The sequence below is a fragment of the Podarcis tiliguerta genome (genome assembly GCF_965153285.1).
Source record: "Podarcis tiliguerta genome assembly, chromosome: 8".
Lineage (NCBI taxonomy): Eukaryota > Metazoa > Chordata > Lepidosauria > Squamata > Lacertidae > Podarcis > Podarcis tiliguerta.
In genome coordinates, this window is record NC_139541.1 from 9127136 (window position 1) to 9140260 (window position 13125).

Genomic DNA, 13125 nt, shown 5'->3' on the forward strand with positions numbered 1-13125 from the left:
GCTTTGCCCAGGCAAGGTGTCCTGGCACCGCCTCGCCTCCTCCGAGCCCTGAAGCTCCTCTCCACTGGAGGCGTGGCTACTCTCCTCCACTGAGGAGGAGCTGCTTCTCACGATCTTTGGGGGCTCTCTGTAATCCACCCAGCTTTGCCCCTCTCACCCCTGAGCCGATGGCAGTTCCCTGACATCGTCCTCTGTCTTCCCCTTCTCCTTGTTCCCTCCATCTTTCCCAACATCAGGGTCTTTTCCAGGGAGTCTTCTCTTCTCATGAGGTGGCCAAAGTATTGGAGCCTCAGCTTCAGGGTCTGTCCTTCCAGTGAGCACTCAGGGCTGATTTCCTTCAGCATGGATAGGTTTGATCTTCTTGCAGTCCATGGGACTCTCAAGAGTCTCCTCCAGCACCATAATTCAAAAGCATCAATTCTTCGGTGATCAGCCTTCTTTATGGTCCAGCTCTCATCAAGGTCTTTTCCAGGGAGTCTTCTCTTCTCATAAGGTGGCCAAGTATTGGAGCCTCAGCTTCAGGATCTGTCCTTCCAGTGAGCACTCAGGGCCAATTTCCTTAAGAATGGATGCGTTTGATCTTCTTGCAGTCCATGGGACTCTCAAAAGTCTCCTCCAGCACCATCATTTAAAAGATTTCTTAGGATTTCCCTTACGAGAACTACAATTCCCAGAGTCATCTGGGAAGAGGGACTGATAGCTAAGCTACTCTGGGAATTGCAGCTCTGGGAGGAAAACAGGGGCCCCCAACAACTCTCACTACCACAAACTACAACTCCCAGCATTCTTTGGGGGAAGCCATGACTGTTTAAAGTATTATCATAATGTTTCGAATGGATGGTGCAGATGTGGATTCACTACAGGAAAGGGTTTCAGCCCCCACCCCTTTCCTGATTCTTTTTATATTAAAAACACCAATAAAACAAGCGCTCCCCTCTCACCTTTGTTATAAAGAGAGCCATCGAAGTAGTAGCTGCCAGTGTAGAAACCTGTTGCCAGTTCAATGAGGTGCCTTGCCCAGGTATTGCCCGCCCCAGGAAAGCTTGCAAGGGCAACAAACTGCTTGGCCCGAGCAGTTAAAAATCTCCGGTCCATACAGCGGTTATCTGTGAGCAGATCAAAATGAAGGCGTTAGCTAGGAATGGAGGGATCCTGCGGTCACTGGGAGGGAATAAGTGCACAAAACACCAAGTAAATCATGAGGGGGCCTTGGACATCTCCCTGGAGAGGGAATCCTAAAAGTGAGGGGACAACACCGAAAAGGCCCCGCCTCTCTTTGCTGGTTTCTTTATTATTTTTTCATTCAGAAACCACTTCCTATAAAGTGATTTCACAATAAAATTAAAAACATAGTGTTGCATGCACCCCATGCAAACCATATTTGCATGGTTTACTTGGAATGAAGGCCGATGGAGAGACTACTGCAATGTTCTCTACGTGGAGTTACCTTTGAAAATGACCAGGAAACTACAATTAATCCAGAATGAGGCAGCTAGACTGGTGACTGGGAGTGGCCGCTGAGACCATATAACATCGGTCCTGAAAGGTTTACATTGGCTCCTAGTACGTTTCCGAGCACAATTCAAAGTGTTGGTGCTGACCTTTAAAGCCCTAAAAGGCCTCAGCCCAGTATACCTGAAGGAGCGTCTCCACTCCCATCGTTCAACCCGGACACTGAGGTCCAGCGCCGAGGGCCTTCTGGCAGTTTCCTCCCTGCAAGAAGTGAGGTTACAGTGAACCAGGCAGAGGGCCTTCTTGGTAGTGGCACCCGCCCTGTGGAACACCCTCCCATCAGATGTCAAGGAAATAAACAAGAATCTGACTTTTCAATGACATCTGAAGGCAGCCCTGTTTAGGGATGTTTTTAATGTTTGATGTTTTATCGTGTTTTTAATATTCTGTTGGGAGCTGCCCAGAGTGGCTGGGGAATCCCAGCCAGATGGGCGGGGTATACATAGGGTACATACATACATACAAACATACTGGGGTGCAAGTAACAGTATGCATAGGATTTGCTGCCTAAGTTATTGGAACTTTGTTCCCCCTGAAATCCGCAGCACTCAAAGCCATTGTAAATGTCTTACGTCCATTTCAACAGAGGCAAAAGGAGACTGGTCTGAATGGAACACATAGAAATGCAATGCATGAACAAAGCCAGAGAGGGAACTGAGTTAATAGAGCAAGAAGAAGAAGGGAACGAGAGGGAAGTGGAGAAAGGAAGCGGGCAACCGCTTCTTGCAAAAGTCAAACTGCATCTAACCAATGCATCTAACCAATGGAGCTATCTATCTGATGGAAGCCAGAACTAATTACTGTTTCATTCCAAAGCGAAATTTATATCTTTGGTAATTAAAAGAAATAAAAGGGTGAGGGTTTTTTTGTTTTTAAAAAAACAATTGACTCTCTAAGGATTCAGACGGCGGTGGGGTGGGGATCTTCCCCAGTCCTACGCAGATGCCAGATGGGTTGAGAAAGGGACCTTCTTCCTGCAAATCACTTCCATACAAGTGAGCCCTCTACCTTGAACTTAAGGGGAAGTGGGTGGCGCTGTGGGTTAAACCACAGAGCCTAGGACTTGCCGATCAGAAGGTCGGTGGTTCAAATCCCCACGACGGGGTGAGCTCCCGTTGCTCAGTCCCTGCTCCTGCCAACCTAGCAGTTCGAAAGCACGTCAAAGTGCAAGTAGATAAATAGGTACTGCTCTGGCGGGAAGGTAAACAACGTTTCTGTGCGCTGCTCCGGCTCGCCAGAAGCGGCTTAGTCATGCTGGCCACATGACCCGGAAGCTGTACGCTGGCTCCCTCGGCCAATAAAGCGAGATGAGCGCCGCAACCCCAGAGTCAGCCATGACTGGACCTAATGGTCAGGGGTCCCTTTACCTTACCTTACCTTGAACTTGAGTCTGATAAACGATGAAATACTTGGAGGTGCCGCAGCTCTCGAATTCCTCGCCGCTGCATTTTTGGGAGCAGAGCTGCTCATCTTCCCTCTCGTGCAATGTGAAGAGGGTCGTAGGGAAGCCGCAGTGGCAGGCGGTGCCAGCCAGCGCCGCGAGTGGGTATTCCTGGTGGAAGCAACAGGGGAGAATAATTTTGTGCAATGCCTTTGAGAAGGAGTGCAGTTAGAATCATAGAACTGTAGAGTTGGAAGGGTTCCCCGGGGGGGCGGTCACCTAGTCCAACCCCCAGAATGGCCTGTGGTGCAGGATGATGGAAGTTGTAGTCCCTCTGGAAGGCCACAGCAAAGGAGAGGAAGTACTAACGAAGGAGGAATGGATAACTAAGATGACAGACTATGCTGAAATGGCAAAGACTACCGTGAAAATCCGGGACGAAGATGAAAAAAAAGTTTATACAAGACTGGACTGAATATATAGAATATCTTAAGGTCCACTTACAGGTAGGTAGCTGTGTTGGTCTGCCATAGTCAAAACAAAATAATAAAATTCCTTCCAGAAGCACCTTAAAAAGGTAAAGGGACCCCTGACCATTAGGTCCAGTCGTGCCCAACTTTGGAGTTGCGGTGCTCATCTCGCTTTATTGGCCGAGGAAGCCGGCGTACAGCTTCCGGGTCTTGTGGCCAGCACGACTAAGCCATTTCTGGCAAACCAGAGCAACGCACAGAATCACCGTTTACCTTCCCACCGGAGCGGTACCTATTTATCTACTTGCACTTTGAAGTGCTTTCGAACTGCTAGGTTGGCTGATAGTGTGCATGGACCTGAAAGCTCATACCAATAGTTGGTCTCTAAGGTGCTACTGGAAGGATTTTTTTTATTTTGTTAAGGTCCACTGTGAAGACTTAAAAACATTAGCAGGATTGACATAGCATCTATGAAGTAATGTGGGTTAGTATTATCAATGGACTTGTAACTGAATGGAAAACTAAAGCTGTATAAGGTAAAAAGGGGGAGAAATTGGAAACCGTGTGGGTGGGTGGGGGTGTGAAGTCTAGAACAGGGGTCAGCATGGTTTATCTTGCCTGGGCCAGATCGGTCCTGTGGAGAGCCCTGTGGATTTTCAGCGTCTGTACAAATGTGATTTTGGGCGCTGCAGAAGCGAGTCCCCGCGCTGCGCTGCGCCGGTTTAGCGCAGCGGGCGAGTGGGCGGCTCGGTTCAGGTGCGGCTCGTGGGCCAGTCAAATGACCTCTGCAGGCCACTTTCGGCCCATGGGCCTTAGGTTGCTGACCCCTGGTCTAGAAGTGATGAATAAGTAAGTAATTTGGATGTTAAATTGTTAAGTTATTGAAAATTAAAAATAAAATATGAAAAAAGGAAGGCCACAGCAACATCTGGAGGTCCTCATCATGTTGGGCTCAGCTGTGGAGTCCTTGGTTCGAATCTCTGCTAAGCTGTGAAACTAAACTGAATAATTTAGGGTTACTTTCCACCTGCTGCTCTGAGACATCCCTACCAATGCATTCTATGTGAGGCTTCAACTGCAATTGAACCGAGGCTGCAGAATGCTGCAATACAGTTTCTGACAAGAGCGAGACCATATAACACCCCTGTTTAGAGATCAGCAACTACTCTTTTCAGCGCCCGATAAAAACATTTCGGTTTTGACGAGCCTACTTGGATATGTTGAATGCCTATAGGTGTTTTGATCTGTTTTTAGATTATCATTCATTTTAATTATCTTCTTAGAAATAGTGGCTTTTAACTGTACCGATTATTTGATAGTTTTCTTCCTTTTGTAAGTCACTTGGTTGTTTGTTGTTGTTTTTTTTTTAGCAATCAAGAGGTATATAAATTTTATGGAAAAAATAAATTATATGTATATTTCACAGGGTTGCTTCCCTGCACATTCCCTCCAGATATGTGCATTATTATTTTTTTGCACGCAATTTCCCCTAATAGATGCAATTTTGAAAGCCATCCCCCATAAGTAATGCATTTTTGGAGGTAATTTTCACAAACGTACACTTTTTGTGTACCCCATCTTCCTTCTTTGCATACATTTGTTGGCTGGTTAACACGTTGCAAACATTTGCGGATGTGCAAATTTTGAAGGCGCAGTTGAGTCGATGCGTTTTTGCTCAGAAATGTGGACCAGGCAGGTTTGCATTGCAAATGCAAACCAAATTTCTTTCCCCACTTCTGCGCAGCTAAGTTGAGGATATCCTCATCTCTCCCTTCCCAAAGCAATGGTGTGGAAATTGCTGTTGCCATCAGGGAGTTATTTACTACAGTCAAGAGTTATACGGCCAGGCTTATGGCACCCCTTTCAAAATCACGGCCCGGTGGCAGTTGGATAATGTGCGAGTTTGTCACCTGGATGAAGGCCGCTTAAAAGCCCATGGAGTACGACATCCGTGCCCTCATTTGAGCCTTAAAGTGCAGAGTTATGAAGGCCGTGGTGAGGCCTGACAGGCAATTTAATACCCAGGAAGGCAGCAAGGCTGGGTTAATCAAAGGGCACGCCACAATGAGTTTGTGTTGCCGCCTCAGAGAGCTGGCTGACAACAGCAGGGGCAAGGCCCAAACTGTGTGCCGTAATAAAGCAGAGATAGTCCATGGTGGGGTGTGGGAGATCAGGGTTCGATTCCCCATTTGGCCATGAAGCTCATATTCTCCAAGTCTCTGCGATAGGAATTTTGAGGTCTTAGATATATGGTAATGTTCATAACAGCACATACATAGATCAGCACAGGAAGACCAACTTGGAACCATTTTGATTCCTAAACTGAGTAAATGTTTTCTCTACAAGGTCAAAGTGGGAAACCTCCCCATTGTCTCTTTCTTCGTAAATCCTGTCTTAAGGGCACATTTAAGATATGAATAGGGTGTGAGCCTGTGACCTGGCCCAGGAACTAAGTATTTATCACTACAAAAGAATGGCCAGGCTCCCCAGGCAATCCAATCAAGTAACCTGCCAGACAGTAGATAAACAAGGATGGGAGAAAACCAACATTCAAATTTCTGTTTTAAGACCGCCTTTTCTGTGATGTAGGTATGATGAGGGGTGGTCTTAGGTTACACCCCTTCTGGGATGTATGAATGATGTTTCTGGGGGTGGTCTTGATCTACAGGGTGGCAATTTCAAAAGTCTTTATAAGGCCTTGCGTGCCATTGTTCTGGCTTCCTCCTCCTTTACTATGTGTGAGGGGAGCGCCCTGTTGCAACAGTTCAATAAAGATCAAGCTTACTAGCTGCTTTGCTTCTCAATATTCTCTGGTTGGCCTCTGTTATTCTCTCCTACCAATAGGGACTCTATATGGGCTCTTGGATATCCCATAAGGGAAAAGGGCAGATTTTTGTTTACAACATCTTCCAATTTGCCAGGGATAGTCCTGGAATTGCGAAAGCTACCTCGGTTTTCCTTTTTCTGGTTTCCTTGGAGAACAATCAAAAGCGGTGTGTAGGTGCAAAAACAGAGTCCTGTTTCTACTGGCGTGTGTGTGTGAGACAGAAAGCTGCACCAGAATGAAGGAAACTGTGAAGGTCTTCCTATAATTTTGAAGGAAAAGGTCACCAATCCACTTTATATTTTCAGCTGCCATGCTTCCACAGCCAGCCGTTTCTTAGGAAACTCGGGGATTCTTGATTCCTTTGATGTAAATGGAGACTTACACGGTCTACTCAGAAGGAAGTCCCACTGTATTCAATGATGCTTGCTCCCAAGTAGCTGGGTCAAGACAGGGCAGCCTTACACGGCAATCCTAAGCATTTTTACTCAGAGCTAAATCCCACTGAGTTCAATAGGATTTGCTGTCTCCTGATCACTCTCACAGTTTCTATTATTTCTTCTCCCCTTGTGATTTATGTTAAAGAGAAATTCAGTCCCAAAACGATCTTCAAGGATGATGTTGGAAGATATGTTGCAGTGGAATTGACAGTACAAGGTGAAAAGCTTTTGATGCTTGGAATCTATGCACCAAATGAGGGCAGGTCAGATTTTTTAAAAAATCTACAGGCCACTCTTATGGACTATTTAGATTACAAAATTGTCTTGATGGGGGATTTGAACGGCGTAGTCTCAACTATGATGGATAGAACCCAAAGGCAAAAACTTACTAATGACGGGAGGCTACCAAAGACGTTTTTTGAGATGGTGGACAATTTTGACCTGATAGACATATGGAGATTGAGGAATCCAATGGAGAAAGATTTTACATTTTTTTCAGATACAAATCTATCGTGCAGTCGTCTTGACTATATATGGTTAACTAAAGACTTGACCCCAAGAGTGACTAAATCTGAGATTTGCCCAAGGACTTGTTCTGATCATAATGCGGTATTGACAGAATTAAAATTGTCTCTACAGGGTTCTTTTAGATGGTGGATGAATGATGCTTTACTGAGAAATGATTTGATAGTTAATAAAGCTCAAAAGACCCCCAAGGACTATTTTGAGTTCAACCTAAATCCTGCCTCTCAGACTTCTCCCCTTGGGGGTTCCTAAGCTGATGGCTCCCTCCTTTGTATGCAGCCAATCGTTGACAGTCTCCTCCTTCTATCTTCAAGATCATGCCCCTTGGGTTCCAATCCTTGGTCACACTGGAGGGCTTGTGACCCAAGCTTAGGACATTGGGACATAGCATCCTTCATCTCTTGGCTAGCTTACCTTTCCCGTGCAGAAGTCAACGCACCGGTCCACAGACATGTTTCTCATGACCCTGCTCACCGGCAAAGCCAAGGAGATGTTATCCGGCCGGCGGAAGCATCCGCGGAATATGGCGCTGCCGTCTAGCCAGGAGAGAAGAGAAAAGTGGAAGGAAGGAAGCATTTAATGGCTGAGCTCCCAAAGTCAAAGGGACAGACGATCCTGCAGGATTCCCAAACTGTGCTGGCAAGCATCCTTTGAGATTGAGTGTTTGAACAGGATTTCTAGGATTTCTGAGACTGATCATCTAGATCAGCCCAGATCATCATTTCTAGGAAAAGAGGTGCTGGAACTCACCATGTACGCCTCCTTTGTTCTCTTATACAGTGGTACCTCGGGTTACATACGCTTCAGGTTACAGACTCCGCTAACCCAGAAATAATACCTTGGGTTAAGAACTTTGCTTCAGGATGAGAACAGAAATCGTGCAGCAGCAGTGCGACATCAGCGGGAGGCCCCATTAGCTAAAGTGGTGCTTCAGGTTAAGAACAGTTTCAGGTTAAGAACAGACCTCCGGAACGAATTAAGTACTTAACCTGAGGTACCACTGTAATGGCAATGATGCCCACCTCAGAGGTACTGGAACTGAGTTCTGGCTGGAGAAAAGCCATGAGCCTGATCCAGCAAGGCTCTTGGGGGACTTCAAAGTTGTGTTTCTCAATAATAATAATAATAATAATAATAATAATAATAATAATAATAATAATTTATTCCTTATACCCTGCCCATCTGGCTGGGCTTCCCCAGCCACTCTGGGCGGCTTTCAACAAAATATTAAAATTCAGTAATGCATCAAACATTAAAAAGCTTCTCTAAACAGGGCTGCCTTCAGATGCCTTCTAAAAGTCTGGTAGTTGTTGTTCTCTTTAACATCTGGTGGGAGGGTGTTCCACAGGGCAGGTGCCACTACCGAGAAGGCCCTCTGCCTGGTTCCCTGTAACTTTGCTTCTCACAATGAGGGAACCGCCAGAAGGCCCTCGGCGCTGGACCTCAGTGTCCGGGTAGAATGATGGGGGTGGAGTCGCTCCTTCGTATATACTGGACTGAGGCCGTTTAGGACTTTAAAGGTCAGCACCAACACTTTGAATTGTGCTCAGAAACGTACTGGGAGCCAATGTAGGTCTTTCAAGACCGGTGTTATTTGGTCAAGCATTGGGCCCCACACCCACCACCTCAACATATAAAAAATATATTTGAAACCAACCAGGAGACCATGTGACAAAGCCAACCATTTCCTCCCTGACAGAGTTCCCTACCCACCCACTTGTGGGCCATGGGTGGGCAACCTTTAGCCCTGTGTTTCAGGATACCTCTTGGCACTCCCCGTTTCTTCCAACCCAAACAGGACTATGGTGCCCAAGTGCCAGTGTTGGGCAGGGGTGGTCAATGTGTTATCTTCCAGATGTTGTTGAACTACAACTCCCATCCTCCCTGACTGATGGGAGTTGTGGTCCAAAACATCTGGACTGCCTTTCTTAGGAGCTACAAACCAAGCCACTGCTTCATGAGTTAACCAATCAAACTCTATCAAGGCTTCCTGAAATAATATTTGAACAGTCCTCTTTGCAGATTTAACCCAAATGACGACTCGAACTGGAATGACAGAGCAGATCCAAAATAGATTAGGTTTCATTCAGATGCTACAGATGCAGCTACAAGGTGAATATTTGGGTCACTGCACATCTCTAGAGGGAGATGTGAAAAATCCTATGGGTTACTGGGATGTAAGCAGACACCAAAGGATTGCATCGTAGGTTAATTTCTGGTTTTGTTTTTTAAATTACCTAGGATTTATTGATCCACTGATATGAGAGCTTTTTAATTACCATTTTTCTGGTCTTTTAAAATGTACTAATATGTTGAAAATTGACCCCATTCAAAATAATAATAATTAAAGCTCACGAATCTAGAATACTGGTTCTGTAAAGATTGGCAAATGGCTTTCTTCAAATGAGAGATCAAAGAAAGTCAGACAGTTTTTGGCACTCTGGCATCTGTTGATTTTTAAAATAGCCAGGAATCTGGTGGAACAGTTCCAACTCCATATAAAATGGTTTGGTCTTTTAAAAGGGGAAACAGGATCAACTGAAGAAGGGCTAGATGAATTAAAGAAAACAAAATGTGGATCTGATTCACTGAGTCATTTTGATTTTGAAGCATCTTAAAAAGCAGAGACATCACCTTGCCGACCAATGTCCGTATAGTTAAAGCTATGGTTTTCCCAGTAGTGATGTATGGAAGTGAGAGCTGGACCATAAAGAAGGCTGATTGCCAAGAATTGATGCTTTTGAATTATGGTGCTGGAGGAGACTCTTGAGTCCCATGGACTGCAAGAAGATCAAACCTATCCATTCTGAAGGACATCAGCCCTGAGTGCTCACTGGAAGGACAGATCCTGAAGCTGAGGCTTCAATACTTTGGCCACCTCATGAGAGGAGAAGACTCCCTGGAAAAGACCCTGATGTTGGGAAAGATGGAGGGCACAAGGCGAAGGGGACGACAGAGGACGAGATGGTTGGACAGTGTTCTCGAAGCTACCAGCATGAGTTTGACCAAACTACAGGAGGCAATGGAAGACAGGAGTGCCTGGTGTGCTCTGGTCCATGGGGTCACGAAGAGTCGGACACGACTAAACGACTAAACATCATCATCATCAACAACAATAACAACATAGATTTTGGAATGCAGTTTCTCTGCGTCCTGTATATCTTGAGATATCTTCCCCAAACTTAGTATGAGGGTTGATGAGGGGGGCAGTAATCTCTGTTGCTGTTTGGACATTGGCTGACATTTTGAATCAAAATGGTGGACCAAAACATGGTGGAGTTTGAGGTGATTTCATCCGTTTTTTGACATAGGTTTCGCCACCTCTTGAGATATTGTCACCAAACTTAGCACAAGATTTCCTGAGGTGAGATGGCAGGCTTTGTGACTGTTTGGACAACAGACACCATTTTGAATCAAGACGGTGATCCAAAACATCCTTTTGGCGTTAACTGCCCACAAGGTTTCAACCACATCTTGACACATCAACAGAGTCAGCATGATGGTCCCAGAGGTGAGGATGGGGGTCTATGTTGGTGTTTGGACACCAGGTGCTATTTTGACTCAAGATGGCAGACCGAAATGTGGCTTTGATATGACTTTACTCCATTTTTGGTGTGGTGGAACTCACAAATTACACCGTCCACTTAAAAACCACAATATTTTTTAGTTTCTAAAAAATCCTGGGCAGCTCCAGGCATAGGAGATAGAAGAAGAAAAAGAATGATGTGAAAGAAAAATTAGTATTATCTACTATAAATTTTTGGAAAGCGTTTTGTCCATCTGTTCTCTTTAGGTTTGGCTGCCTCTCAAGTTATCGTTGCCAAACTTCCCAAGGTGGGGACGGCAGTCATAATCGATGTTTGGACGCCAGGAGTCATTTTGAAACAAACTGATAGCTTGAAACATTTCTTTGGCATGGCTTCATCCATTTGGGGGCATAGGTTCAGTCGCCACTGAAACCATGGAATCATAGAGTTGGAAGGGACCCCCAATGATAATCTAATTCAGCCCCCTGCGATGCAGGAATCGCAGCTAAAGGATCTTTTTCAGGTGACCATCCAACCTCCATTAAAAAAATTCTAACAACTGAGAATCCACAACATTCCTAGGGGGTCTGTTCCAACTGTCGAACAGCTCCAACACTCAGAAGGTTCTTCCTAATGTTCAGTTGAAATCTCCTTTCTTGCCCTTTGATTCCCTTTGTTTGGGTTCTCCCCTCCTGAGAAGCAGAAAACAACTTTGCTTCAACTTCCACATGACAGCTTTTCAGATATTTGAAGATGGCTCTCATATCTCCTCGCAGTCTCCTCTTTTCCAGGCTAAACATGCCCAGCTCCTTCAGCCATTCCTCATAAGGCTTGGTTTCCAGTCCCTTGATCATCTTGGTTGCCCACCTCTGCACACTCGCCAGCTTGTCAACATCCTTCTTAGATTGTGGTGCCCAGAACACCAGGACTCCAGATAGTGCCTGACCAAGTCAGAATAGCTATATCGTCGTCAGACTTGGCACAAGCGTTCCCAAGCTGGAGGCAATGGACTTTGTCAATATTTGGGTGCCATTTTGAATCAAGATGGCGGACCAAAACGTGAATTTGGCTTGATTTCACCCGTCCTTTGGCATAGGTTGGCATAGGCCAACTCTCAATATATCATCACCAAACTCGGTATGGAGGTGGGGTGAAGGTATTTGTTAAATTTTTTTATTCTTCATTATTGAATTTCTATACTGCCCTTCATTTGAGGATCACAGGATGGTTTTCAATATAAAAACACAAGAATACAAAACATGGCAAAAAACAAAACAAATACAATTACACCCCCCCCCCCCCCAGTTTAATAGGCCTGGGAGAAAAGGAATGTTTTTGCCTGTTGCCTAAAGATTTGTAATGAAGGTGTCAGAGGAGTCTCCCTGGGGAGAGCATTCCACAAGCAGAGAGTCACTGCAGAAAAGTTTGGATTCTGGGTGCTGTTTTGATTTAAGACAACGGAACAAAATTAGTCTGTGGGATGAGTTTACCCATTTTTTTGGTCTGATGGTCAAAACTCACAAATGACACTATTCAGTTTTTTAAAATAACACACAATATTTTGGGGTTTCTACTGATTTCTGGGTTGCAACAGGCACTACCCGAGAGTATATTTATATAGTAGATTGAATATTGCGTTAAATAGAAGATTCTTGTAGAGTATATTGTGCTTTGAAGAAATGTATTCTGAATCCTGAAATACTGTTCAAAGGCTACCTTTGAAGGTGTCTCGGAAACTACAACTAATCCAGAATGCAGCAGCTAGACTGGTGACTGGGAGCGGCCGCCGAGACCTTATAATAGTAATCCTAAAAGCACAATTCAAAGTGTTGGTGCTGACCTTTAAAGCACTCGGCCCAGTATACCTGAAGGAGCATCTCTACCCCCATCGTTCTGCCCGGACACTGAGGTCCAGCTCCAAGGGCCTTCTGGCGGTTCCCTCACTGCGAGAAGTGAGGTTGAGGGAACCGGGCAGAGGGCCTTCTCGGTAGTGGTGCCTGCCCTGTGGAACGCCTGCTTATCAGATGTCAGGGAGATAAAGAATTACACAACTTTTATAAAACATCTGAAGGCTGCCTTGTTCAGGGAAGTTTTTAATGTCTGACATTTTATTATTTTTATATATATATATTGCTGGAAGCCACTCAGAGTGGCTGGGGAAACCCAGCCAGATGGGTGGGGTATAAACAATAAAATCATCATAATCATCATCATTATCATCATAGTTAATGGGGGATTTAATTTATATTTATATCTTAAGCAATGTTAATTTTAGTATAGAAAATAAATAAATATAATGAAGAAAAAACCGACCCCCTTCCAGTTTATTTGTCCAAGTTCTTTAACAGCGCTATAAGCCATGAAGCCAACGGAAATTCTTATTCCTGTCATTTGGAAAATTGCATCTGTCACCAACATCCGGAATATTTCTAAGCAAGCTGCCATA

General features: G+C 44.9%; 1 protein-coding gene across 1 annotated transcript in view; it reads right to left on the minus strand.

The window, feature by feature from the left end:
• Positions 1-13125, minus strand: part of WSCD2 (WSC domain containing 2) — a 78680-nt gene that overhangs the window by 13534 nt on the left and 52021 nt on the right. Inside the window, exons 5-7 of the mRNA XM_083454032.1 lie at positions 7567-7688; positions 2890-3064; positions 942-1106 (exon numbers count right to left, since the gene is read on the minus strand). Coding sequence (XP_083310158.1) covers positions 942-1106; positions 2890-3064; positions 7567-7688 — 462 coding nt within the window. The remainder of the gene's footprint in view (positions 1-941; positions 1107-2889; positions 3065-7566; positions 7689-13125) is intronic.